Below are 27,969 nucleotides of genomic sequence, written 5' to 3' on the forward strand. Positions count from 1 at the left end.
TGTAGTAGTCTGAACTGTAGTATAATATTCTGAACTGTAGTATAGTAGTCTGAAATGTAGTGTAGTAGTCTGAACTGTAGTGTAGGAGTCTGAACTGTAGTGTAGTAGTCTGAGCTGTAGTATAGTAGTCTGAACTGTAGTGTAGTAGTCTGAACTGTAGTGTAGGAGTCTGAGCTGTACTGTAGTATAGTAGTCATCTGAACTGTAGTGTAGCCATCTGATCTGAAGTGTAGTCATCTGAACTGTAGTGTAGTCATCTGAACTGTAGTAAAGTAGTCTGATCTGTAATTTAGTAGTCTGAACTGTAATGTAGTAGTCTGAACTGTAGTGTAGTAGTCTGAACTGTAGTGTAGTAGTCTGAACTGTAGTATAATATTCTGAACTGTAGTATAATAATCTGAATTGTAGTGTAGTAGTCTGAACTGTAGTGTAGTCATCTGAACTGTAGTAAAGTAGTCTGACCTGTAGTATAGTAGTTTGAATTGTAGTACAGTAGTCTGAACTGCAGTATAGTAGTTTGAATTGTAGTATAGTAGGCTGAACTGTTGTATAGTAGTCTGAACTGTAGTAAAGTAGTGTGCACTGTAATGTAGTAGTCTGAACTGTAGTGTAGTAGTCTGAACTGTAGTGTAGGAGTCTGAACTGTAGTGTAGTAGTCTAAACTGTAGTGTAGTCATCTGAACTGTAGTGTAGTCATCTGAATTGTAGTGTAGTCATCTGAACTGTAGTGTAGTACAGTCTAAACTGTAATGTAGTAGTCTGAACTGTAATGTAATAGTCTGAATTGTAGTATAATAGTCTGAACTGTACTATAGACTGAACTGTAGTGTAGTAGTCTGAACTGTAGTGTAGTAGTCTGAACTGTAGTGTAGTAGTCTGAACGGTGGTATAGTAGTCTGAACTGCACTGTAGTATAGTAGTCTGAACTGTAGTATAGTAGTCTGAACTGTAGTATAGTAGTCTGAACTGTAGTATAGTAGTCTGAACTGTAGTATAGTAGTCTGAGCTGTAGTGTAGTAGTCTGAGCTGTAGTATATTCTGAACTGTAGTGGTTGTCTGATCTGTAGTATAGTAGTCTGATCTGTAGTTTTGTAGTCTGAGCTGTAGTATAGTAGTCTGAATTGTAGTTTATTAGTCTGAACTGTAGTATAGTAGTCTGAACTGTAGTATAGTAGTCTGAACTGCAGTATAGTAGTCTGAACTGCAGTATAGTAGTCTGAACTGTAGTATAGTAGTCTGAACTGTAGTATAGTAGTCTGAACTGCAGTATAGTAGTCTGAGCTGTAATGTAGTAATCTGAACTGTAATATAGTATTCTGAACTGTAGTATAGTAGTCTGAACTCTAGTGTAGGTGTCTGAAATGTAGTTAAGTAGTCTGATTTGTACTGTAGACTGAACTGTAGTATAGTAGTCTGAACTGTAGTGTAGTAGTCTGAACTGAAGTTTAGTAGTCTGATCTGTAGTTTTGTAGTCTGAGCTGTAGTGTAGTAGTCTGAACTGTAGTGTAGTAGTCTGAACTGTAGTGTAGTAGTCTGAACTGTAGTATAATATTCTGAACTGTAGTATAATAATCTGAATTGTAGTGTAGTAGTCTGAACTGTAGTGTAGTCATCTGAACTGTAGTAAAGTAGTCTGACCTGTAGTATAGTAGTTTGAATTGTAGTACAGTAGTCTGAACTGCAGTATAGTAGTTTGAATTGTAGTATAGTAGGCTGAACTGTTGTATAGTAGTCTGAACTGTAGTAAAGTAGTGTGCACTGTAATGTAGTAGTCTGAACTGTAGTGTAGTAGTCTGAACTGTAGTGTAGGAGTCTGAACTGTAGTGTAGTAGTCTAAACTGTAGTGTAGTCATCTGAACTGTAGTGTAGTCATCTGAATTGTAGTGTAGTCATCTGAACTGTAGTGTAGTACAGTCTAAACTGTAATGTAGTAGTCTGAACTGTACTATAGACTGAACTGTAGTGTAGTAGTCTGAACTGTAGTGTAGTAGTCTGAACTGTAGTGTAGTAGTCTGAACGGTGGTATAGTAGTCTGATCTGCACTGTAGTATAGTAGTCTGAACTGTAGTATAGTAGTCTGAACTGTAGTATAGTAGTCTGAACTGTAGTATAGTAGTCTGAGCTGTAGTGTAGTAGTCTGAGCTGTAGTATATTCTGAACTGTAGTGGTTGTCTGATCTGTAGTATAGTAGTCTGATCTGTAGTTTTGTAGTCTGAGCTGTATTACAGTAGTCTGAATTGTAGTTTATTAGTCTGAACTGTAGTATATTACTCTGATCTGTAGTGTAGTAGTCTGAACTGCAATATAGTAGTCTGAACTGCAGTGTAGTAGTCTGAACTGAAGTATAGTAGCCTGATCTGTAGTGTATTAGTCTGAACTGCAGCATAGTAGTCTGAACTGTAGTGTAGTAGTCTGAGCTGAGGTAGTCTGAACTTTAGTGTAGTAGTCTGAACTGTAGTAAAGTATTCTGAACTGTAGTGTAGTAGTCTGAACTGTAGTGTAGTAGTCTGAACTGTAGTGTAGTTGTCTGATCTGTAGTATAGTAGTCAGATATGTAGTAAAGTAGTCTCAGCTGTAGTATAGACTGAACTGTAGTATAGTAGTCTGAGCTGTAGTGTAGTAGTCTGAACTGTAGTGTAGTAGTCTGAACTGTAGTATAATATTCTGAACTGTAGTATAGTAGTCTTAACTGTAGTGTAGGAGTCTGAACTGTAGTGTAGTAGTCTGAACTGTAGTGTAGTAGTCTGAGCTGTAGTATAGTAGTCTGAACTGTAGTGTAGTAGTCTGAACTGTAGTGTAGGAGTCTGAGCTGTACTGTAGTATAGTAGTCATCTGAACTGTAGTGTAGCCATCTGATCTGAAGTGTAGTCATCTGAACTGTAGTAAAGTAGTCTGATCTGTAATTTAGTAGTCTGAACTGTAATGTAGTAGTCTGAACTGTAGTGTAGTAGTCTGAACTGTAGTGTAGTAGTCTGAACTGTAGTATAATATTCTGAACTGTAGTATAATAATCTGAATTGTAGTGTAGTAGTCTGAACTGTAGTGTAGTCATCTGAACTGTAGTAAAGTAGTCTGACCTGTAATGTAGTAGTCTGAACTGTAATGTAATAGTCTGAACTGTAGTATAATAGTCTGAACTGTACTATAGACTGAACTGTAGTGTAGTAGTCTGAACTGTAGTGTAGTAGTCTGAACTGTAGTGTAGTAGTCTGAACGGTGGTATAGTAGTCTGAACTGCACTGTAGTATAGTAGTCTGAACTGTAGTATAGTAGTCTGAGCTGTAGTGTAGTAGTCTGAGCTGTAGTATATTCTGAACTGTAGTGGTTGTCTGATCTGTAGTATAGTAGTCTGATCTGTAGTTTTGTAGTCTGAGCTGTAGTATAGTAGTCTGAATTGTAGTTTATTAGTCTGAACTGTAGTATAGTAGTCTGAACTGTAGTATAGTAGTCTGAACTGCAGTATAGTAGTCTGAACTGCAGTATAGTAGTCTGAACTGTAGTATAGTAGTCTGAACTGTAGTATAGTAGTCTGAACTGCAGTATAGTAGTCTGAGCTGTAATGTAGTAATCTGAACTGTAATATAGTATTCTGAACTGTAGTATAGTAGTCTGAACTCTAGTGTAGTAGTTTGAACTCTAGTGTAGGTGTCTGAAATGTAGTTAAGTAGTCTGATTTGTACTGTAGACTGAACTGTAGTATAGTAGTCTGAAATGAAGTAAAGTAGTCTGAGCTGTTGAATAGTAGTCTGAACTGTAGTGTAGTAGGCTGAACTGAAGTTTAGTAGTCTGATCTGTAGTTTTGTAGTCTGAGCTGTAGTGTAGTAGTCTGAACTGTAGTGTAGTAGTCTGAACTGTAGTGTAGTAGTCTGAACTGTAGTATAATATTCTGAACTGTAGTATAATAATCTGAATTGTAGTGTAGTAGTCTGAACTGTAGTGTAGTCATCTGAACTGTAGTAAAGTAGTCTGACCTGTAGTATAGTAGTTTGAATTGTAGTACAGTAGTCTGAACTGCAGTATAGTAGTTTGAATTGTAGTATAGTAGGCTGAACTGTTGTATAGTAGTCTGAACTGTAGTAAAGTAGTGTGCACTGTAATGTAGTAGTCTGAACTGTAGTGTAGTAGTCTGAACTGTAGTGTAGGAGTCTGAACTGTAGTGTAGTAGTCTAAACTGTAGTGTAGTCATCTGAACTGTAGTGTAGTCATCTGAATTGTAGTGTAGTCATCTGAACTGTAGTGTAGTACAGTCTAAACTGTAATGTAGTAGTCTGAACTGTAATGTAATAGTCTGAACTGTAGTATAATAGTCTGAACTGTACTATAGACGGAACTGTAGTGTAGTAGACTGAACTGTAGTGTAGTAGTCTGAACTGTAGTGTAGTAGTCTGAACGGTGGTATAGTAGTCTGAACTGCACTGTAGTATAGTAGTCTGAACTGTAGTATAGTAGTCTGAACTGTAGTATAGTAGTCTGAACTGTAGTATAGTAGTCTGAACTGTAGTATAGTAGTCTGAGCTGTAGTGTAGTAGTCTGAGCTGTAGTATATTCTGAACTGTAGTGGTTGTCTGATCTGTAGTATAGTAGTCTGATCTGTAGTTTTGTAGTCTGAGCTGTAGTATAGTAGTCTGAATTGTAGTTTATTAGTCTGAACTGTAGTATAGTAGTCTGAACTGTAGTATAGTAGTCTGAACTGCAGTATAGTAGTCTGAACTGCAGTATAGTAGTCTGAACTGTAGTATAGTAGTCTGAACTGTAGTATAGTAGTCTGAACTGCAGTATAGTAGTCTGAGCTGTAATGTAGTAATCTGAACTGTAATATAGTATTCTGAACTGTAGTATAGTAGTCTGAACTCTAGTGTAGTAGTTTGAACTGTAGTGTAGGTGTCTGAAATGTAGTTAAGTAGTCTGATTTGTACTGTAGACTGAACTGTAGTATAGTAGTCTGAAATGAAGTAAAGTAGTCTGAGCTGTTGAATAGTAGTCTGAACTGAAGTTTAGTAGTCTGATCTGTAGTGTTGTAGTCTGAGCTGTAGTGTAGTAGTCTGAACTGCAGTATAGTAGTCTGAGCTGCAGTATAGTAGTCTGAACTGTAGTGTAGACTGAACTGAAGTATAGTAGCCTGATCTGTAGTGTATTAGTCTGAACTGCAGTATAGTAGTCTGATCTGTAGTTTTGTAGTCTGAGCTATAGTGTAGTAGTCTGAATTGTAGTTTATTAGTCTGAACTGTAGTAAAGTATTCTGAACTGTAGTGTAGTATTCTGAACTGTAGTGTAGTAGTCTGAACTGCAGTATAGTAGTCTGAACTGTAGTGTAGTAGTCTGAACTGTAGTATAGTTGCCTGATCTGTAGTGTATTAGTCTGCACTGCAGTATAGTAGTCTGAACTGTAGTGTAGTAGTCTGAACTGAGGTAGTCTGAACTTTAGTGTCGTAGTCTGAACTGTAGTGTAGTAGTCTGAACTGTAGTAAAGTAGTCTTAACTGTAGTATAGTAGTCTGAACTGTAGTTTAGTAGTCTGATCTGTACTTTAGTATAGTTGTTTGAACTATAGTACATTAGTCTGAACTGTATTACAGTAGTCTGAACTGTAGTGTAGTAGTCTGATATGTAGTGCAGTAGTCTGATATGTAGTGTAGAAGTCTGATCTGTAGTGTAGTAGTCTGTACTGTAGTAAAGTATTCTGAACTGTAGTGTAGTAGTCTGAACTGCAGTATAGTAGTCTGAACTGTAGTTTATTCTGAACTGTAGTGTAGTATTCTGAACTGTAGTATAGAGGTCTGAACTGTAGTGTAGTAGTCTGAACTTTAGTGTAGTAGTCTGAACAGTAAAATAGTTGTCTGAACTGTAGAATAGTAGCCTGAACTGTAGTTTATTCTGAACTGTAGTGTAGTATTCTGAACTGTAGTATAGTAGTCTGAACTGTAGTGTAGTAGTCTGAACTTTAGTGTAGTAGTCTGAACAGTAAAATAGTTGTCTGAACTGTAGAATAGTAGCCTGAACTGTAGTGTAGTACCGTCTGAACTGTAGTGTTGTAGTCTGAGCTGTAGTGTAGTAGTCTGAACTGCAGTATAGTAGTCTGAGCTGCAGTATAGTAGTCTGAACTGTAGTGTAGTAGTCTGAACTGAAGTTTAGTAGTCTGATCTGTAGTTTTGTAGTCTGAGCTGTAGTGTAGTAGTCTGAACTGCAGTATAGTAGTCTGAGCTGCAGAATAGTAGTCTGAACTGTAGTGTAGTAGTCTGAACTGAAGTATAGTAGCCTGATCTGTAGTGTATTAGTCTAAACTGCAGTATAGTAGTCTGATCTGTAGTTTTGTAGTTTGATCTGTAGTGTATTAGTCTGAACTGCAGTATAGTAGTCTGAACTGTAGTGTAGTAGTCTGAACTGAGGTAGTCTGAACTTTAGTGTCGTAGTCTGAACTGTAGTGTAGTAGTCTGAACTGTAGTAAAGTAGTCTTAACTGTAGTATAGTAGTCTGAACTGTAGTTTAGTAGTCTGATCTGTACTTTAGTATAGTTGTTTGAACTATAGTACATTAGTCTGAACTGTATTACAGTAGTCTGAACTGTAGTGTAGTAGTCTGATATGTAGTGCAGTAGTCTGATATGTAGTGTAGAAGTCTGATCTGTAGTGTAGTAGTCTGTACTGTAGTAAAGTATTCTGAACTGTAGTGTAGTAGTCTGAACTGCAGTATAGTAGTCTGAACTGTAGTGTAGTTATCTGATCTGTAGTTTTGTATTCTGAACTGTAGTATATTAGTCTGAACTGCAGTATAGTAGTCTGAATTGTAGTGTAGTAGTCTGAACTGGGGTAGGCTGAACTTTAGTGTAGTAGTCTGAACTGTAGTGTAGTAGTCTCAACTGTAGTATAGACTGAACTGTAGTATAGTAGTCTGAACTGTAGTATATTAGTCTGAACTGCAGTATAGTAGTCTGAACTGCAGTATAGTAGTCTGAACTGTAGAATAGTAGTCTTAACTGTAGTATAGTAGTCTCAACTGTAGTTTAGTACTCTGAACTGTAGTATAGTAGTCTGAACTGTAGCATAGTAGTCTGAACTGTAGCATAATAGTCTGAACTGTAGTATAGTAGTATGTAGTGTAGTAGTTTGAACTGTAGTACATTAGTCTGAACTGTAGTATAGTAGTATGCAATTTAGTGTAGTAGTCTGAACTGTAGTGTAGTAGTCTGAACTGAGGTAGTCTGAACTTTAGTGTAGTAGTCTGAACTGTAGTATAATAGTATTTTATGTAGTGTAGTAGTCTGAACTGTAGTGTAGTAGTCAACTGTATTGTAGCAGTCTGAACTGTTGTGTAGTAGTCTGAACATTAGTAGTCTGAACTGTAGTGTAGTACTCTGAACTGTAGTGTAGTAGTCTGAACTGTAGTAGTCTGAACTGCAGTATAGTAGTCTGAACTGTAGTGTAGTAGTCTGACCTGTAGTGTAGTAGTCTGAACTGTAGTGTAGTAGTCTGAACTGTAGTATAGTAGTCTGAACTGTAGTACAGTAGTCTGAACTGTAGTGTAGTTGTCTGATTTGTATTACAGTAGTCTGAACTGTAGTACAGTAGTCTGAACTGTAGTGTAGTAGTCTTAACTGTTGTGTAGTTGTGTGATCTGTAGGATAGTAGTCTGATCTGTAGTTTTGTAGTCTGAGCTGTAGTATAGTAGTCTGAACTGTAGTGTATTAGTCTGAACTGTAGTATAGTAGTCTGAACTGTAGTATAATCTGAACTGCAGTATAGTAGTCTGAACTGTAGTGTACTATTCTGAGCAGTATTGTAGTAGTCTTATCTGTAGTATAATACTCTGAACTGTAATACTCTGAACTGTTGTGTAATAGTCTTACACATGCGGAGCTATTACAGTAGTATGACATTCTCACCAATTTCAAAATAAAACCTTGTGATACTATTTATGATATCTGCAAATATACAACATAAAAATCCTCCAACTTATGTGTGTCTAAAAGTTTTTGTTTTCTTTAGTTTGAAGTCTTTTAAAGGATCTCAGTGGTGTGAGTGTTGGTAGCTAGGATATGTTGCTGCAGTAGCTAAGAACAGTTCTGTGGTGGAGAATGGGAGGCCTGAGACAGTGAGATGACTCATCGTTTTAATCAATTTTACGTCCCTATGCTGTGGTTCTTGTTGCCGTTGGTGATTTTCTCTTCCGAGTAGTGTTTTGTGATTGGCTGGGCCCTGTGGTGGCTCTGTATCCCTATTGGTCCCTTTACTCTACAAGTTCATTTCAGAGGCAGGCCCTTATCAGAGCACCCAGCACAACACAGTGCCACCATCAGTTCAGAGTCTGTCATTACGCCCTCATAGTGACCCTAAAAATATGGGTGAAAATATTGATTTATTTTTTAAAAAGGGGAATCTTAGTTATTAAGCAACAGTTTGTTTTTCAAGGTTCATGAGTGCCTTTGTCCACAGTCTGTTTTCAACATCAACAAAAAATATAAATAAAATAAACTTCTGTCTAAATGTTTGATTTTTTTGCCCTTGGCAGAAAAAGTAAAAAAAAAAAAAAAAATTCTAGTATATTCTTCTGTTCAAAAGTCCCTGCAGCGTTCAGTGAGAAACCCCATTTGTTTATTTTATTTTCTGCGGGGTTGGAGGGGAAAGAAGGAGAAGGCAGGGAGGGGTGGGAGCGAAGAGAGGAAGGAACTAGTAACTAGGACGAGGGAATGAAAGGGAGGAGGAGGAGAAGGGGAGGAGAGTCAGTGAGAGAGAGAGAAAGAGTCAGCCAGTCCTCCATCCCAGTCCAGGAGGGCTGTTACCTCTTGCCCATCTCGTTCTGTCTCAGGAACTGGATGTTGGTGCTGCTGTCAGCCAGTTCTGGGTACTGTTCCACAGGTAGAACATAATACCCATCGTACCCCTGTACCCTCCCCGCGGTCAGCAGCTGTTGCTTCTCTCCCTCCGTCCACAGCCGGCTCCCCTCCTTCCCATCCTTGGCCCTCTGCTGCTCCCTCAGCCAGGCCCCAGCCAGGGCCCTCTGCCGGGCTAGTTCCAGCAGCCTCACCCTCTCCTCGTCCACCACGTCCAGCGCTAGCCCATACCGCACGCTGAGGGCTAACGACGGCACCACAAACTCCACTGTGGCGCCGCGCCGCGACCTCCCACTCACAGTCACGTTGATCCCGCTCTCCAGCGCCATGCGTCCGCTGGTCAGCCCCAGCATCAGTAGATCACTATCGGCCGAACCGACTTTAACGAAGTAGTGACAGTCACATCCATCCTGCGTGTAGTGCGTTCCTTCCAGGTAGATGGCGCCGTTGAGGACCAGGGACACCTTTCGGCTGTCGTCGGTTGCCATGGAGCTAACTGCCGCCACCACACGTCCTTCTTTCAATGCTAGCATCACTCCCCGGCCGATGATGGGCGTTGATGTGCCGAACCAGTGTCCGGGCTTGTCGCGGCGGTCGCGGGGGTCCTTGTTAAGGAGCCGTCCCTCCAGGGCCATGAAGGCCATGTTGTGGCGCTCCGCTGCCTGCTGCACCCCCGTTATCAGCTACAGGAGAGACAGGGGTAGGAGAGAGGTTAAAGGTCACTGGTCAACCAGAATAATGCAGACGAGGAAACACTTATACTGTCTGGTTTACAGCTACTCTCATCTATTCATGTCCAGATTTCACTGTAATCATTGAAGGTTCATATTACTGATTCTGTATTCAATGTCGCATCTAATTGGCATCCGACTCTGAGAGAAAGAGAGAGGACTGTTTATCTATAATAGCAGGCCGCATTTGGCTCAATATAATCAATATAGTGCAATGGAGCTGTAGGCTGTCCCAGGCCTTCTCACCTGTCCATTTTCACAGTCCTGGCTGGCCTGCAGCTCGTAGGGAGGCTCTACGAAGTAGAGGGTGTGACGGGGGAACCCTGGAATGATGTTACTGAGCTGGAAACCAAACATCACCAGCCAACTCTTCACGTCTGGGGAGCAAAGACAACAGAATGAATGAAAATGAAAAATAAAGAAAGAGAACTACACATTGACAATGATAACACAACGCCCCCCACTCAGCTCTCTCTCCATTACCTTCAGTAACAATAATGCATGGGTTTTCTAAAGCGCTTTTCAAGGATCCAAAGACGCTCTACCTGTGACGTAGTTGTTGATGTCCAACACGTCGCTGAGGGGGTTGTTGTTCTTGAACATATACAGGTTGAATGGTGCAGGGTCCTTGCCGATCTTGGGCCAGCTGGCATAGTCTGGCGAGGTCCAGCGGCCTGCCAGGACGTCATAGTCCCTCTGGGTGAAGTGGACCAGCTTGGTCAGGGTGTCATAGAGACCACCATGGAACCCAACCACCAGCTGGAACTCTGGGTTAGAGTCCAGGTACACCTCCCCGTACGCTGTGTACTGTACCTGGAGGTCACAACAAACACAGACGCATGTTTCACTTCAAATCACTACAACTTTATCCACTCTGGGGAAATTAGGAAAGACAAAGTTGGTTTATTTGTCCATTTTTGTATTTTTTATTTGAATAAATCAAATGAACCTCTCTCGCTTATCTTAACATGCGGATGATGGACCTTGAGATATTTAACAATCATTAATAGTATTATTATTACTGTCATCATGATTACCTGTTTGATCATCTGTCCGTTGCTGCTGAAGACAGCCAGTGGTGTTCCTGTGTTGTCTGAGGCGATGTAATACTCCTCTCCACTACTCACCTCCATAGCAAACAGATGGCCCTGAGGAGAAGCAGAAAAGGCTTTACACCATAACTCACATCACCATAACTCCCTTCACCATAACTCCAATCACCATAACTCCCTTCACCATAACTCACAGTCACTTCACCATAACTCCCATCACCATAACTCCCTTCACCATAACTCACAGTCACTTCACCATAACTCCCATCCCCATAACTCCCATCACCCTAACTCCCATCACCATAACTCACAGTCACTTCACCATAACTCCCATCACCATAACTCCCATCACCATAACTCCCTTCACCATAACTCACAGTCACTTCACCATAACTCCCATCCCCATAACTCCCATCACCCTAACTCCCATCACCATAACTCACAGTCACTTCACCATAACTCCCATCACCATAACTCCCATCACCATAACTCACAGACAGTCACATCACCATAACTCACAGACAGTCACATCACCATAACTCACAGACAGTCACATCACCATAACTCCCATCACCATAACTCACAGACAGTCACATCACCATAACTCACAGACAGTCACATCACCATAACTCACAGACAGTCACATCACCATAACTCCCATCACCATAACTCCCTTCACCATAACTCACATCACCATAACTCCCATCACCATAACTCCCTTCACCATAACTCACATCACCATAACTCACAGTCACTTCACCATAACTCCCATCACCATAACTCCCATCACCATAACTCCCATCACCATAACTCACATCACCATAACTCCCATCACCATAACTCCCATCACCATAACTCCCATCACCATAACTCACAGACACTTCACCATAACTCACAGACAGTCACCATAACTCCCATCACCATAACTCACAGTCACTTCACCATAACTCCCATCACCATCACTCACAGTCACTTCACCATAACTCCCATCACCATAATTCCCATCACCATAACTCCCTTCACCATAACTCCCTTCACCATAACTCCCTTCAACATAACTCACATCACCATAACTCCCTTCACCATAACTCAGACAGTCACATCACCATAACTCCCATCACCATAACTCACAGTCACATCACCATAACTCCCATCACCATAACTCCCTTCACCATTACTCCCTTCACCATAACTCCCTTCAACATAACTCACATCACCATAACTCCCTTCACAATAACTCAGACAGTCACATCACCATAACTCCCATCACCATAACTCACAGTCACATCACCATAACTCACAGTCACTTCACCATAACTCCCATCACCATAACTCAGTCACGTCACCATAACTCCCATCACCATAACTCACAGTCACATCACCATAACTCCCATCACCATAACTCACAGTCACATCACCATAACTCCCATCACCATAACTCACAGTCACATCACCATAACTCACAGAAAGTCACGTCACCATAACTCCCATCACCATAACTCCCATCACCATAACTCCCAGACAGTCACGTCACCATAACCCCCATCACCATAACTCACAGTCACTTCACAGACAGTCACATCACCATAACTCACAGACAGTCACTTCTCAGACAGTCACATCACCATAACTCCCATCACCATAACTCACAGTCACGTCACCAGAACTCACAGACAGTCACATCACCATAACTCCCATCACCATAACTCACAGTCACGTCACCAGAACTCACAGACAGTCACATCACCATAACTCCCATCACCATAACTCACAGTCACTTCACCATAACTCACAGACAGTCACGTCACCATAACTCACAGACAGTCACATCACCATAACTCACAGACAGTCACACCACCATAACTCCCATCACCATAACTCACAGTCACTTCACCATAACTCACAGACAGTCACTTCACCATAACTCACAGACAGTCACATCACCATAACTCAGACAGTCACTTCACAGACAGTCACATCACCATAACTCACAGTCACATCACCATTACTCACAGACAGTCACTTCACCATAACTCACAGACAGTCACTTCACCATAACTCACAGACAGTCACTTCACCATAACTCACAGACAGTCACATCACCATAACTCAGACAGTCACTTCACAGACAGTCACATCACCATAACTCACAGTCACTTCACCATAACTCACAGTCACATCACCATAACTCACAGATAGTCACTTCACCATAACTCACAGACAGTCACTTCACCATAATTCACAGTCACTTCACCATAACTCACAGTCACTTCACCATAACATACAGACAGTCACTTCACCATAACTCAGACAGTCACTTCACCATAACTCACAGACAGTCACTTCACCATAACTCAGACAGTCACTTCACCATAACTCACAGACAGACACATCACCATAACTGGGTGATAATAGTTAGGCTATATCACAATAAGTTAAATAATGATAGTGTCACTTACTCAGTTAGGCTATATCACAATAAGTTAAATAATGATAGTGTCCCTGACTCTGTTAGGCTATATCACAATAAGTCACAGATGGTGACATCCCCATTAATGTGTGATAATAGTTACGCAATATATACTCTGTAATGATAGCATCACAACAACTTGGTTATATGACAACCACAACAACTTGGTTATATGACAACGATAACAAGGTCATAAGACAATCACAATGAACAGTAGTTAGCACATGTAGCCCGTTGATGAACACACGTTTCTCTAATAATCTGGTAGCCTACCTGCAAGTCATAGTACAGTGAAGCGATATCTGAGCTGGAGTGGTTGAATATATGTGTGACTCTTGCCGGGTGGTTCAGATCAGCGTAGAAGAACTGGAGGTGTTGTCCCAGACTGGTCCGAGTGGACACTCTCCTGCCCAGTCCGTCATAGCGGTACTGGACGCTCCAGCCTCCCGGTAGCTTGTTATATGCTCTAAGGAGCTGGCCTTTGGAGTTGTAGTCAAAGACATCCGAGCCTCGCTGGCTCAGGAAGCCGTCCTCATCCAGATGGTACTGAACGTCACCCAGGCGTGTGATGCGGTCTCGGAGGTCGTAGCGGAGCGGCGTGAGGCGGGCGCTGTTCCCGGGGTTGAGGAGGTGCAGGTTACCGTTCAGGTCGTAGCTGTAGCGCCACGTGGACCAGTCGTTCACCTGGAGGCATAGAGAATGAAAAGAACTTTGACACACCTGAAGTCATCTCTTTAATACCAAACCTGAAGTCATCTCTTTAATACCAAAGGTGAGTAGACAAATCAACCGCCTATGCTCCTTATAGGAACCAAGGGCTTTGTCATGACTCTCCTGTGACAATCTGAAGAATCAGGTTACAGTGGGTCCTCTCACTGTACGGTTACCATACTGCTTTCTCTCGTAGAGGGGGAGAGCAGGAAGTCGGCTGTGACGTTGTAAATACAGAAACTCCTTTCCCCACTCTGCCAAGATGAAAGTTGAGAATCGCTTTGTTACTACAGAGAAAGCAGTACGGTAACCTCAAAAGGTTTTCTAATGTAACATTTCTGTATATTTCTGTATTTCATCCATTTGGAATGGTATGTGGTTTGTGGGTATTTAAACAATAATCATGTCCAACCTTTACTGTGTGGTAATATCATTAAAGATGTTATAACGGAAACATTGTAACTTTAAGAGCTTTCACAATGTATATATCAGATGTACATCTACATGTTGTGGAAAGTATATAATTAAATATGAAACTATTTGTGAGAAGATGTAATGTGATGGCCTTCTAAATGAGATACTTGTTTAGATATGAAGTTTTAACTAGTCAGTGGCCACACCCCGTGAGTACAGACATTTCCATCTGCGTTATGGAAATGCCCCCTTTTCTACTCTAGTATAAAATCCACTTCCAACAAAATGTACATTAGACCAGAAAATACGGAGCTGTCGCTAGATGTTGAAATGGTTGGAAATTTAAACTAGGGTCAAGAAAATGCCAGGATGAGATCCCCACGTTGGAAGGGCTATCACTCTAGAGACCAAAACACGCCAGGTGAAGCTGGTGTGTGAAGTGGTTTTTAAACTACAACTTTACCAAAGGACAAGTTCAGAAAACACAAAGCAGTAGCTAGCTACATGTTGAAATGGTTGGCAACTCGACAAGAGTAAAAACCCAGGGACGAGGTCCCCACGTTGAAATGGCTAATAAATCTACAAACTAAAGAACAATTATTCAGGCTGCAGCTGATTAAATACTTTAGTCTGGTAACCAGACCCATTCTAAGAACATTTCCGAATGGTACTCAGAAGTATCCATTATAACAACTACAACCACGAAAAAGATCTTGGGACTCCTGGGGAACGCACTCCTTTCCTTTGTCTACCAAGCCATCATATTGGCTTAGCCCACTAGGAACTTTTCTATCATGTCAGTAACCAATGTGTGTGTGTTTATGTAATTCTGTGATTGATTAAGATTAAGTAAATAAATATTTAAGCCAATTTGTATGACGCTGATTCATGATCTAGGCTAGGGTTTGCGACATTCAAAATATGACTGATGAGGTAATAATACATTAATAAGTGACTGTAATTGATAACATATGAAAATATCTGAAGAGTTATATTCTGGAAATTCACACTCTATAAAAATGTTTTCCTGTGGTGTCCCGACTCCCTAGTTAATTAAAGTTAAATGATTAGTTTAATCGCATAATTAAATTACACACAGAGAATTGATTTGATAATATACAGTCTTCACATTTCATGATAGTCAAAGCTACGACAGCTTGAATCAGGAAATTGAACGTAGGAGAATCAAAAACTGAAGTGTAAAGTGAAAAGGAAAAACGTTCTCTGTATTTGCAAAGAAAATCAACATTTAATGAAGACCAATGTTTCAGGAAGGGGTCTGTAGTAATCTTCTAGGATTGTGATTTGGTGCTCAACTACTACAGGACTAGTATCACACTGGACAAGTCAGATCTCCTACCTTCACCCCGCTGAGCTGTCCGTCCCCGTCATACTCATAGCGATACTGTGTTGTGTTGGCGTATGGTCCAATCTTCAGCTCTCGCTTCACCACCCGTCCCATACTGTCGTACTGCACCGTCATCCAGTACATCAGGGACCTGAAGATCTCATACTGCACCTCCTTGATGCGCCCGTGGGTGTCGAAGTGCTTGCTGAGGGTCATCACAGCCGTGGTTATGATCTGGTTGATGTCATAGTAGATCACACCAAACTTCCCAAAGTGTTCCACCTGTAGCCAAGACAACAGTCAAGAGTTAAGTCAAATATTGTACACAGGGTCTAGGTCCCACTTTAACTAGATAGTCCAGTATAGATGATTTATGCTTAGTCTATCAACTGTAACTGACATCCTGCAATGGGTTGGATTGGGTTGTAGCTGGAGTTAGGTTTGGGTTTGAGTTGTTGCTGGAGCTAGGGTTTAGGGTTTGGGTTGTGGCTGGAGTTAGGTTTGGGTTTGAGTTGTTGCTGGAGCTAGGGTTTAGGGTTTGGGTTGTGGATGGAGTTAGGTTTGGGTTTGAGTTGTTGCTGGAGCTAGGGTTTAGGGTTTGGGTTGTGGCTGGAGTGAGGTATGGGTTTGAGTTGTTGCTGGAGCTAGGGTTTAGGGTTTGGGTTGTGGATGGAGTTAGGCTTGGGTTTGAGTTGTTGCTGGAGCTAGGGTTTAGGGTTTGGGTTGTGGCTGGAGTTAGGTTTGGGTTTGAGTTGTTGCTGGAGCTAGGGTTTAGGGTTTGGGTTGTGGCTGGAGCTGGAGCTGGAGCTATGTTTAGGGTTGTGGCTAGAGCTGGAGCAAGGGTTAGGGTTGTGGCTGGAGCTAGGGTTAGGGTTAGGGTTGTGGCTGGAGCTGGAGCTGGAGCTAGGGTTAGGATTGTTGCTGCAGCTGGAGCTAGGGTTAGGGTTGTGGCTAGAGCTGGAGCTAGGGTTAGGGTTGTGGCTGGAGCTAGGGTTGTGGCTGGAGATAGGGTTTGGGTTAGGGTTGTGGCTAGAGCTAGGGTTGAGGGCTAGGGTTAGGGTTGTGGCTGGAGCTAGGTTTAGGATTGTGGCTGGAGCTAGGTTTACAGTTGTGCATGGAGCTATGGTTAGTTTGGATTGTGGCTGGAGTTGAGGGCTAGGGTTAAGGGTTAGGGTTGAATCAGGATGTGGACATGAAGCTAGGTTTAGGGTTAGGGGTTGAGGTTAGGTTTGAGGCTAGGGTTAGGGTTGAACCAGGATGTGGACATGAAGCTAGGTTTAGGGTTAGTGTTGAGGGTTGGGATTGAAGCTAGGGTTAGGGTTGTGGTTGGAACTAGGATTAGGGTTAGTAGAATAGTTTTCTACCCACCTTTCCAGAGATCTCGTCATAGCGGTAGAGGTCCACAGGCAGAGGAGTCTCACTGATGACTGGCTTCATACTAGCGATACGGAAGCTGTTGTCATGGTAAGTGTAGTCAAACCTAGCATTCACCATCCCCTCCTCACTGAACCGGTAGATCTGCTTGTCAATCAACGGACCCATTTTACGGTAACGTATCGTACAGGAGAACCCGCCGCTCTGTAAGTTCACCATCTTCAGCACCCCAGCTGTCTCGTCGTAACCGAACGTCACCACGGTGCTGTCGTAGAGGATCTCAGCTAGCTTGACCAGCTTGCCGTACTTGTAGAGGACACATCGACCGGTGCCGAGGTAGTGGGTGGCCTGGGGGCGGCCGTCTTCGCTGAAGTCGTGGATGATGGAGGCGTTGCTCTCCGGAGGGTTGTAGGTGTTGCGGATGTAACCGATAGAGACGTGGGTGGACATGGTGTGGCGAGCTACACTAGGCATGGTGACGGCCGTGACTCGCCCCGAGGCGTCAAACTCAAATATGTACTGTCTCTGGCTCTGCAGGAGAAGGACCATGGACTGGAGAGAGCGAAGGAGGGAGAGAAGGAGGGCGAGAGGAGGGAGAGGGAACATAAGTCATCATCATCACCAATAACATCATTTTATGAACTTTTCACTTCTCTCAACCAGACTGTTTTTACTATCCCTGCTACAGGTGCTATGATGCACTCACCCTATCCAGGTGGCTGTAGCTCCACACAGATGATAACAACAGTACCAGTACCAGTAACAGTAACAGTACCAGTAACAGTAAAAGTACCAATAACAGTACCAGTAAAAGTACCAATAACAGTACCAGTAACAGTACCAGTACCAGTAACAGTACCAGTAAAAGTACCAGTAACAGTACCAGTAAGATTATCAATAACAGTATCAGTAAAAGTACCAATAACAGTACCAGTAAAAGTACCAATACCAGTAACAGTACCAGTACCAGTAACAGTACCAGTACCAGTAACAGTATCTGTAAAAGTACCAATAACAGTACCAGTAACAGTAACAGTATCAGTAAAAGTACCAATAACAGTATCAGTAACAGTAACAGTACCAATAACAGTACCAGTACCAGTACCAGTAACAGTAACAGTATCAGTAAAAGTACCAGTAACAGTACCAGTAACAGTATCAGTAAAAGTACCAGTAAAAGTACCAGCAACAGTACCAGTAAAAGTACCAACAACAGTACCATTAACAGTATCAGTAAAAGTACCAATAACAGTTTCAGTAACAGTAACAGTACCAGTACCAGTAACAGTAAAAGTACCAGTAACAGTATCAGTAACAGTACCAGTAACAGTATCAGTAAAAGTACCAGTAAAAGTACCAGTAACAGTACCAGTAACAGTACCAGCAACAGTACCAATAACAGTATCAGTAAAAGTACCAATAACAGTACCAGTAACAGTACCAGTAACAGTATCAGTAAAAGTACCAGTAAAAGTACCAGTAACAGTACCAGTAACAGTACCAGTAACAGTACCAATAACAGTATCAGTAAAAGTACCAATAACAGTACCAGTAACAGTACAAGTAACAGTATCAGTAAAAGTACCAGTAACAGTATCAGTAAAAGTACCAATACCAGTACCAGTAACTGTACTGGTAACAGTAACAGTATCAATACAAGTACCAATACCAGTACCAGTAACAGTACCTGTACCAGTAACAGTATCCATAAAAGTACCAATACCAGTACCAGTACCAGTAACAGTACCAGTAACAGTTTCAGTTAAAGTCACAGTACCTGTAACAGTAACAGTACCAGTATCAGTATCAGCAAAAGTACCAATAACAGTACCAGTAACAGTATCAAGACCAGTACCAGTACCAGTAACAGTACCAGTACCAGTAACAGTACCAGTAAAAGTACCAGACAGTGCTATGTCCTCACCTTATCCAGATAACTATAGCTCCACACCTTGCCATCTATGAATGACCGTGACAGAATACGTCCCTGAGGGTCAAACTCTGTCCTCTCACTCATACTGCCCCTCTGCAACCCCACCAGCTGACCCGTGGTTGAGTATGACACGTTCACCACCGCCAGGCTGCTGCTAGGCAACCACATGGCGGGCCGGCCCTGCGTGTCGTACATGATGCGGAGCGTGAACTTGCGGTGGTCATCGTAGATCTTCTCTGTCCAAGTGTTGCGGTCGAAGTCGATGGAAAGGAGGTTACGACCATGTGCCTGGAGGAAGATAGATAGTGATGTAAGGGAAAGCCCCCATGAAAAAAATATGAATGGCAACATATTGCCATTGGACGAAACATATACATGATTGCAAATACCACTCAAATGGACCGCAGTTCATTCAAAGCTTATGGCAAATGTCAAGTGTCATACAGTAAAAATCCCAAAGAGGGAGAGCGTGCTCCACTGTACATTTTCATATTGCAAATGAACATAAAGTCAAGACCCAAGGGTCAATTATTACTATTATTTTTTTTCAAAAAGTACAACTTCTTCTAAAAAAGTGCTTTCTGGACCGTTTTTCGAAATCTTTTAGATTTTTTTTTGTGTCAATAATACATATATAGCAACCATATGAACATACCTTTGTCTTATTTTATTGAGTTGTCCATAAGACATATGTTTTGTCCATTTGTAATATACTATCATAAGAAGTCAAATGTCAGTGAACCATGGCCAAATGGCATAAGGAATGTCCAAATGCCATATATAAGTATTGAAAGTGCCAAATCAGGATGTTAAGTCAATTTGCCATATATGATCATAGTCATAAGTCGGTTTCCAAACCCAAAAGTCAGTGAACCATGTCCAAATGGCATAAGAAATATCCAAATGCCATATATAAGCATTGAAAGTGCCAAATCATGATGTTATGTCCATTTGCCATATATGATCATAGGAAGTCAGTTTCCGAACCCAAAAGTCAGTGACCAAATGATATATATATCACTATGTTAAGCCCTGAATCAACCTAGAAGGTCTATTTGTCATGTTTTATGAGAGAAAAGTGGGACTCTGTCATTTTTTAAAATACTTTTTGAAAAACGTCCAAAATGACCAGGGGTGCCCTCTATTGGTTGGGCACGGGTGGGGGGTGCTCCCTTCTTGGCCATGGACCCATTGCACCCCCCTCATTTAAACATTTGCTCCTGGTAACCCGTTCCAATCACCAGGTGCACGGCTGTCCATTTACAATGTCTTACAATGGGCATTTACCATCATGAATTTGACATGTTCTAATATACTGCAAAAATACCCAATTGATTGGCCTGTTGAACTCAGGATGGCCGGGCAATGATAGTGGTTCCTCTCCATTGCTCGTTGGTGTTGATTTCAGCATGTCAATTTGGTGATGGTTTATCACTGTTTAAACTTATTGCAAATGTACTGTCCATTTGCAATGTGTTTCAATGGGCATTTACCATCACGAATTTGGCATGCTCTAGTATACTGCAGAAATGCCCAATTGACTGGCCCATTGAACTTGGGATGGCTGGGCAGTGATAGTGGTTCCTCTCCATCGTTTGTTGTGTTACTCCATCCTTGCTGTGTGTGTGTGTGTGTGTGTGTGTGAGTTTTTCTTGGACATCTGATGGGAGAAATTACTGATTTACAGTTCATGAGGGTTGCCTAATCACACATATGCTGTTTTGGAAAGATATGACCTTTTTAATCCTTTAAAACAGCCCCTATGACCACAATTTAAGGCACTTCCGGTTGGCACAGGAAGCTGAATTGACATTGTATGATTTCTCGTAAATTACGATAGATAAATTGATGTTTTTTGCCATGACACTGTAGGTTCACGTACTTTGACGTGAAGCGGTCAAATTAAACTCTATGACCGTTTTTGACCTTTAATCCCAGAAAATGGGCCTTAACTCAAAAAGCGTTGAAGCCTCGACGCCATCTTGTTTCTGGGCTAACAGCCCATTTGGACAAACCTGTGCTCACAGAGTTTCGTCTTCAAAGTATTTTCTGTTTAGGAGAAATGGCCATGTCACTGGTGATGTTTTGTCCATTTGCGATAAGCAGCCACTCGCCATCTGGTGGAATATTCCCCAACAGCGGAAATATGACCAAAATGAAAAAATAAATAAAACGGAAACCAAATGTCTGAGAGACTTCATTCGAAAGACTTCCCGGAAGATCTGGCCATGGGGCACGGACCGAGGCCGTCGGCCTATTTTAAAAGCATTTGCTGACGTCTAGTAAGGGACCGTACATTTGCAATATGGAGATCCTCATCAATCATACTGCAAATGTCGAAGAGTGCCCTTATGTATGTAATCTCTGTAGCCAGAGTCAGTGATGTCGTCTCTGTAGACAGTCAGTGATGTCATCTCTGTAGGCAGGTTCAGTGATGTCATCTCTGTAGGCAGGTTCAGTGATATCATCTCTGTAGGCAGGTTCAGTGATGTCATCTCTGTAACCAGAGTAGTGATGTCATATCTGTAGCCAGAGTCAGAGATGTAATCTCTGTAGCCAGAGTCAGTGATGTCATCTCTGTAGCCAGAGTCAGTGATGTCATCTCTACACACAGAGTAAGGGATGTCATTTTTACACAAAGTAACTGATGTCATCGCTACACACAGAGAAAGTGATGTCATGTCTACACATACTGTAGAGTATGTGATGCCATCGCTAATGATTACATGACACACAGAAAGGAAGCGAGGTCAGCTCACCCTCAGCTTCCTGCCAAACACAGTGACCTTCCCTTTGGTCTGTTCCTTGCGGAGCCGCCACTCAATGGAGTTGAGTCCGTTGTCTGTGGGTAGTGTGATGTTCCTACGGCCAATAGTAGGACTGACCGATCCGGCCAGGATGTGGGGCTCAGTGTGGAAGCTGATGCCCATCCCATTGGCATACATCACCCGCAGGGTGCCGTTGTTACACAGCTGGTAGCTGTTCCTCACCTGGTCTGTAGGGGGCGATGGGGACAAGGAGAGAGAAGGGAGTTGTCATATGAGTTGGCTCTTTTACTGGCGTCTTCCTCTGTTATGTATACATACTGAAAAAAGAGAAAGTTGCAGATTACATTGAAATGGATTTTCGCTGCCCTTCACAAGCAGAACTCTTTCCTTGAACAAAAACCTAACAACTTGTCAGTATCATTTCTGATCAGGCAACTTGTCAGTATCATTTCTGATCAGGCAACTTGTCAGTACATTTCTGATCAGGCAACTTGCCAGCATCATTTCTGATCAGGCAACTCCACACTCAGAGTGACTCATAATGAAAGTACATGTGCATCTGGTTTATTGAAGAGTTTGCAAGCTTGGTAAATGAATAATCTGGCACTCTGTCATTTCAGTTTTTTCTATCCCCCACTCAAACACTCAAAAACCATGTTCCCCTTTAACTGTGCGTGTGCATGAGCGCAATAGCCCCTAGACTGCCGTGCAGAATACTGTATCAGCCCACGGAGAGAAGAACGAGATTGAACTTCACTCAACTTTCTAGTGTTTTCCCTGTTAGTTAACTCTATCAAGTCTCTTGTAATGTAGGCCTACATTGAACACCACACATTGGCTGCTATTGTAGGCTGAATGATAGAACAGCTATTTCTCTGGTAAAACCTCTTTGGGCTAGGGGGCAGTATTTTGACGTCTGGATGAAAAGCATGCCCAAAGTAGGATATGCATATAATTGGTAGATTTGGATAGAAAACACTGATATGAACTGATATGGCAGGCAAAAACCCGAGGACAAACCATCCCCCCACCAAAGAAATGTATAGCCTACCACTGTTTCCAATGTCTGTCATGTTTATTATGAGATGAAAACCACCCAGATTGCAGTTCCTAGGGCTTCCAATATATGCCAACAGTCTTTAGAAAGAGTTTCAGGCTTGGTTTTGGAAAAATGAGCTAGAATAAATAGCCACAATAGCCGACTTGACCACTGTTAAGCAGGTACAGCCTCCGTGTTCATAGTAAACGCACTTTGGAAATTGCACAGAATCTTCACAAAATTCCTGAAATTTGGTCAGTGCTGAGAAAAATTTGAGGGAACATTGCTCTTAAACATAGAGCCGGAAGTTTAGAAACACCTTAGCCAAATACATTTAAACTCAGTTTTCACAATTCCTGACATTTATCCCAGTAAGAATTCACTGTTTTAAGTCAGTTAGGATCACCACTTTAATTTAAAATTTGAAATATGTGTAGAGAGAATTATTTATTTCAGCTTTTATTTATTTCATCACATTCCCAGTGGGTCAGAAGTTGACATACACTCAATTAGTATTTGGTAGCATTGCCTTTAAATTGTTTAACTTGGGTCAAACGTTTCGGGTATCCTCCACAAGCTTCCCACAATAAATTGGGTGAATTTTGGCCCATTCCTCCTGACAGAGCTGGTGTAACTGAGTCAGGTTTGTAGGTCTCCTTGCTCGTACAAACTTCTTCAGTTCTGCCCACACATTTTCTATAGGATTGAGGTCAGGGCTTTGTGATGGCCATTTTGCCACAACTTTGGAAGTATGCTCGGGGTCATTGTCAATCTGGAAGACCCATTTGCGACCAAGCTTTAACTTCCTGACTGATGTCTTGAGATGTTGTTCAATATATCCACATCATTTTCCTATCTCATGATGCCATCTATTGTGTGACGTGCACCAGTCCCTCCCGCAGCAAAGCACCCCCACAACATGATGCTGCCAACCCCGTGCTTCACGGTTGGGATGGTGTTCTTTGGCTTGCAAGCCCCTCCCTTTTTCCTCCAAACATAACGATGGTCATTATGGCCAAACGGTTCTATTTTTGTTTCATCAGACCAGAGGACATTTCTCCAAAAAGTACGATCTTTGTCCCCATGTGCAGTTGCAACCTGTATTCCGGCGTTTTTATGGCTGTTTGGAGCAGTGGCTTCTTCCTTGCTGAGTGGCCTTTCAGGTTCTGTCAATATAGGACTCGTTTTACTGTGGATATAGATACTTTTGTACCTGTTTCCTCCAGCATCTTCACAAGGTCCTTTGCTGTTGTTCTGGGATTGATTTGCACTTTTCGCTCCAAAGTACGTTCATCTCTAGGAGACAGAACTCGTCTTCTTCCTGATCGGAATGACGGCTGCGTGGTCCCATGGTGTTTATACTTGTGTACTATTGTTTGTACAGATGAACGTGGTACCTTCATGCGTTTTGAAATTGCTCCTAAGGATGAACCAGACTTGTGGAGGTTTACAATTTTTTTTCTGAGGTCTTGGCTGATTTCTTTTGATTTTCCCATGATGTCAAGCAAAGAGGCACTGAGTTTGAAGGTAGGCCTTGAAATACATCCACAGGTACACCTCCAATTGACTCAAATTATGTCAATTAGCCTATCAGAAGCTTCTAAAGCCACAACATAATTTCTGGAATTTTCCAAGCTGTTTAAAGGCCCAGTCAACTTAATGTATGTAAACTTCTCACCCACTGGAATTGTGATACACTGAATTACAAGTTAAATAATCTTTCTGCAAACAATTGTTGAAAAACATGACTTTTGTCTTGCACAAAGTAGATGTCCTAACCGACTTGCCAAAACTATAGTTTGCTAACATGAAATTTGTGGAGTGGTTGAAAAACGAGTTTTAATGACTCCAACCTAAGTGTATGTACATTTCCGACTTCAACTGTATGAAGAAATCTAAACAGTGTCTAATCTGGTGTAGCCTCTGGAAAGCGACAGGGTGATGGAGGGTCCGTTCTTCTTCTCTATCGGAGGCACAAAAAGCAACAGCGTGATGACAACGTTGTGATTGAAGATAAGATAACAGTGATTCTCCGCCGACGCAAAGGAAGAGCCTTTTATTTCATTTACCAATGGCAGGGGGATCATACACGCACACACACACACACACACACACACACACACACACACACACACACACACACACACACACACACACACACACGTAGAAATTCACGTGCATGCACATGCACGGATGCGCGCAAACACACACACTGGCTTTGAGCCTCCATCACCATAAACGACAGTAATCCATTAAGCCAATTTGTTATAAACCTCCAGGCAGCGTTTTACCAACACTTCAAACACACAGAGATGGCTTTCTGTCGACTCTGCAGTAGACTACCCTTTCACTATCGGAAAAATCTCTTTGTAATAAAAACACAGAGAGAGAGAGAGAGCGGTGGCGAGGAAGAGAGAGACAGAGAGAGATGGGAGCAAAGCAAGCTTTCAAAAGCAGTGTCTCAGCACAGCAGACCAGAACACTGTGCTGCAATACACCCAACACACACACGGAGACACAGAGACACACACAGAGACACACACGGAGACACAGAGACACACACACAGAGACACACACACACACACACACACACACACACACACACACACACACACACACACAGAGACACACACAGACACATGCAGAGACACGCACAGACACACGCACAGACACACACAGACACACGCACAGACACACACAGAGACACACAGAGACACACACACACACACACACACACACACACACACACACACACACACACACACACACACACACACACGCACACACACACACACACACACACACACACACACACACACACACACACACACACACACACACACACACACACACACACACACACGCAGAGAGAGAGACAGAGGCCTTAGTTAACTTTTGCTGTTCCCGATAGATGAATAAGTTATTGATATCATGCCATCCATTATACTCCATTCCATCCATTATTATGAGCCATCCTCCCCTCAGCAGCCTCCACTGAGGTGTGTGTATGTCCCACCTTGCACCACGGTGTATGAGGCCTCCACAGAGGACAGGTTGGTGATAACGGTGATGTCATCGTCTCTGCTGGAGCTCTCTATGTCAATGTTGATGGAACGTTCTATCTCCCGGTGCAGACTGGTCACCATGCCAGTAGGATAGGTTACATTGGTCAGACGACCCCCACTGTCATACCTGGAGGAGACATATAGAGGTTACTTCTCACTGTCATACCTGGAGGAGAGACATATAGAGGTTACTTCTCACTGTCATACCTGGAGGAGGAAGACATATAGAGGTTACTTCTCACTGTCATACCTGGAGGAGAGACATATAGAGGTTACTTCTCACTGTCATACCTGGAGGAGACATATAGAGGTTACTTCTCACTGTCATACTTGGAGGAGAGACATATAGAGGTTACTTCTCACTGTCATACCTGGAGGAGGAAGACATATAGAGGTTACTTCTCACTGTCATACCTGGAGGAGAGACATATAGAGAGAGGTTAATTCTCACTGTCATACCTGGAGGAGGGACATATAGAGGTTACTTCTCACTGTCATACCTGGAGGAGGGAGACAAATATAAGTTACTTCTCACTGTCATACCTGGAGGAGGGACATATAGAGGTTACTTCTCACTGTCATACCTGGAGGAGGGAGATATATAGAGTTTACTTCTCACTGTCATACCTGGAGGAGAGACATATAGAGGTTACTTCTCACTGTCATACCTGGAGGAGAGATATATAGAGGTTACTTCTCACTGTCATACCTGGAGGAGAGACATATAGAGGTTACTTCTCACTGTCATACCTGGAGGAGGGAGACATATAGAGGTTACCTCTCACTGTCATACCTGGAGGAGAGACATATAGAGGTTACTTCTCACTGTCATACCTGGAGGAGACATATAGAGGTTACTTCCCACTGTCATACCTGGAGGAGACATATAGAGGTTACTTCTCACTGTCATACCTGGAGGAGACATATAGAGGTTACTTCTCACTGTCATACCTGGAGGAGACATATATAGGTTACTTCTCACTGTCATACCTGGAGGAGGGAGACAAATATAAGTTACTTCTCACTGTCATACCTGGAGGAGAGAGACAAATATAAGTTACTTCTCACTGTCATACCTGGAGGAGGGAGACAAATATAAGTTACTTCTCACTGTCATACCTGGAGGAGGGAGACAAATATAAGTTACTTCTCACTGTCATACCTGGAGGAGGGAGACAAATATAAGTTACTTCTCACTGTCATACCTGGAGGAGGGAGACAAATATAAGTTACTTCTCACTGTCATACCTGGAGGAGACATATAAAGGTTACTTCTCACTGTCATACCTCGAGGAGAGACATATAGAGGTTACTTCTCACTGTCATACCTGGAGGAGGGAGACAAATATAAGTTACTTCTCACTGTCCAATCTGAGAAGATGGGGACAACTAGTGACAAAATGTAGTTATTCAATCATTGCATCCACACTGCTCACGTGCTTCACTGAGCGTCTGCGTCGCCGGGCGCTAATGTAGAACTTGGTTCTATTCGTGACGCTTGATGAGCTGCATGTCCCGCCTCTCCCATCTCCTCATTGGTTTTAGGAGCATATACAGTGCCTTGCGAAAGTATTCGGCCCCCTTGAACTTTGCGACCTTTTGCCACATTTCAGGCTTCAAACATAAAGATATAAAACTGTATTTTTTTTGTGAAGAATCAACAACAAGTGGGACACAATCATGAAGTGGAACGACATTTATTGGATATTTCAAACTTTTTTAACAAATCAAAAACTGAAAAATTGGGCGTGCAAAATTATTCAGCCCCTTTACTTTCAGTGCAGCAAACTCTCTCCAGAAGTTCAGTGAGGATCTCTGAATGATCCAATGTTGACCTAAATGACTAATGATGATAAATACAATCCACCTGTGTGTAATCAAGTCTCCGTATAAATGCACCTGCACTGTGATAGTCTCAGAGGTCCGTCAAAAGCGCAGAGAGCATCATGAAGAGCAGGGAACACACCAGGCAGGTCCGAGATACTGTTGTGAAGAAGTTTAAAGATTTGGATACAAAAAGATTTCACAAGCTTTAAACATCCCAAGGACCACTGTGCAAGCGATAATATTGAAATGGAAAGAGTATCAGACCACTGCAAATCTACCAAGACCTGGCCGTCCCTCTAAACTTTCAGCTCATACAAGGAGAAGACTGATCAGAGATGCAGCCAAGAGGCCCATGATCACTCTGGATGAACTGCAGAGATCTACAGCTGAGGTGGGAGACTCTGTCCATAG

General features: G+C 42.2%; 1 protein-coding gene across 1 annotated transcript in view; it reads right to left on the reverse strand.

Annotated features, from left to right (window-relative positions):
- Positions 1–7,990: 7,990 nt before the first annotated feature.
- The window catches only part of LOC110504379 (teneurin-2), a 172,639-nt gene continuing 152,660 nt past the window's right edge, over positions 7,991–27,969 (reverse strand). The window contains 10 exon segments of the mRNA XM_090221544.1: positions 7,991–9,509; positions 9,804–9,934; positions 10,103–10,370; positions 10,595–10,705; positions 13,353–13,763; positions 15,565–15,834; positions 16,921–17,478; positions 18,851–19,147; positions 21,619–21,854; positions 25,683–25,858. Of these exon segments, the coding sequence (XP_090077670.1) occupies positions 8,772–9,509; positions 9,804–9,934; positions 10,103–10,370; positions 10,595–10,705; positions 13,353–13,763; positions 15,565–15,834; positions 16,921–17,478; positions 18,851–19,147; positions 21,619–21,854; positions 25,683–25,858 (3,196 nt within the window). The 3' untranslated portion in view covers positions 7,991–8,771.

This window comes from Oncorhynchus mykiss, chromosome 25, assembly GCF_057628025.1.
Source record: "Oncorhynchus mykiss isolate SJ-2025 chromosome 25, ASM5762802v1, whole genome shotgun sequence".
Classification (NCBI taxonomy): Eukaryota; Metazoa; Chordata; class Actinopteri; order Salmoniformes; family Salmonidae; genus Oncorhynchus; species Oncorhynchus mykiss.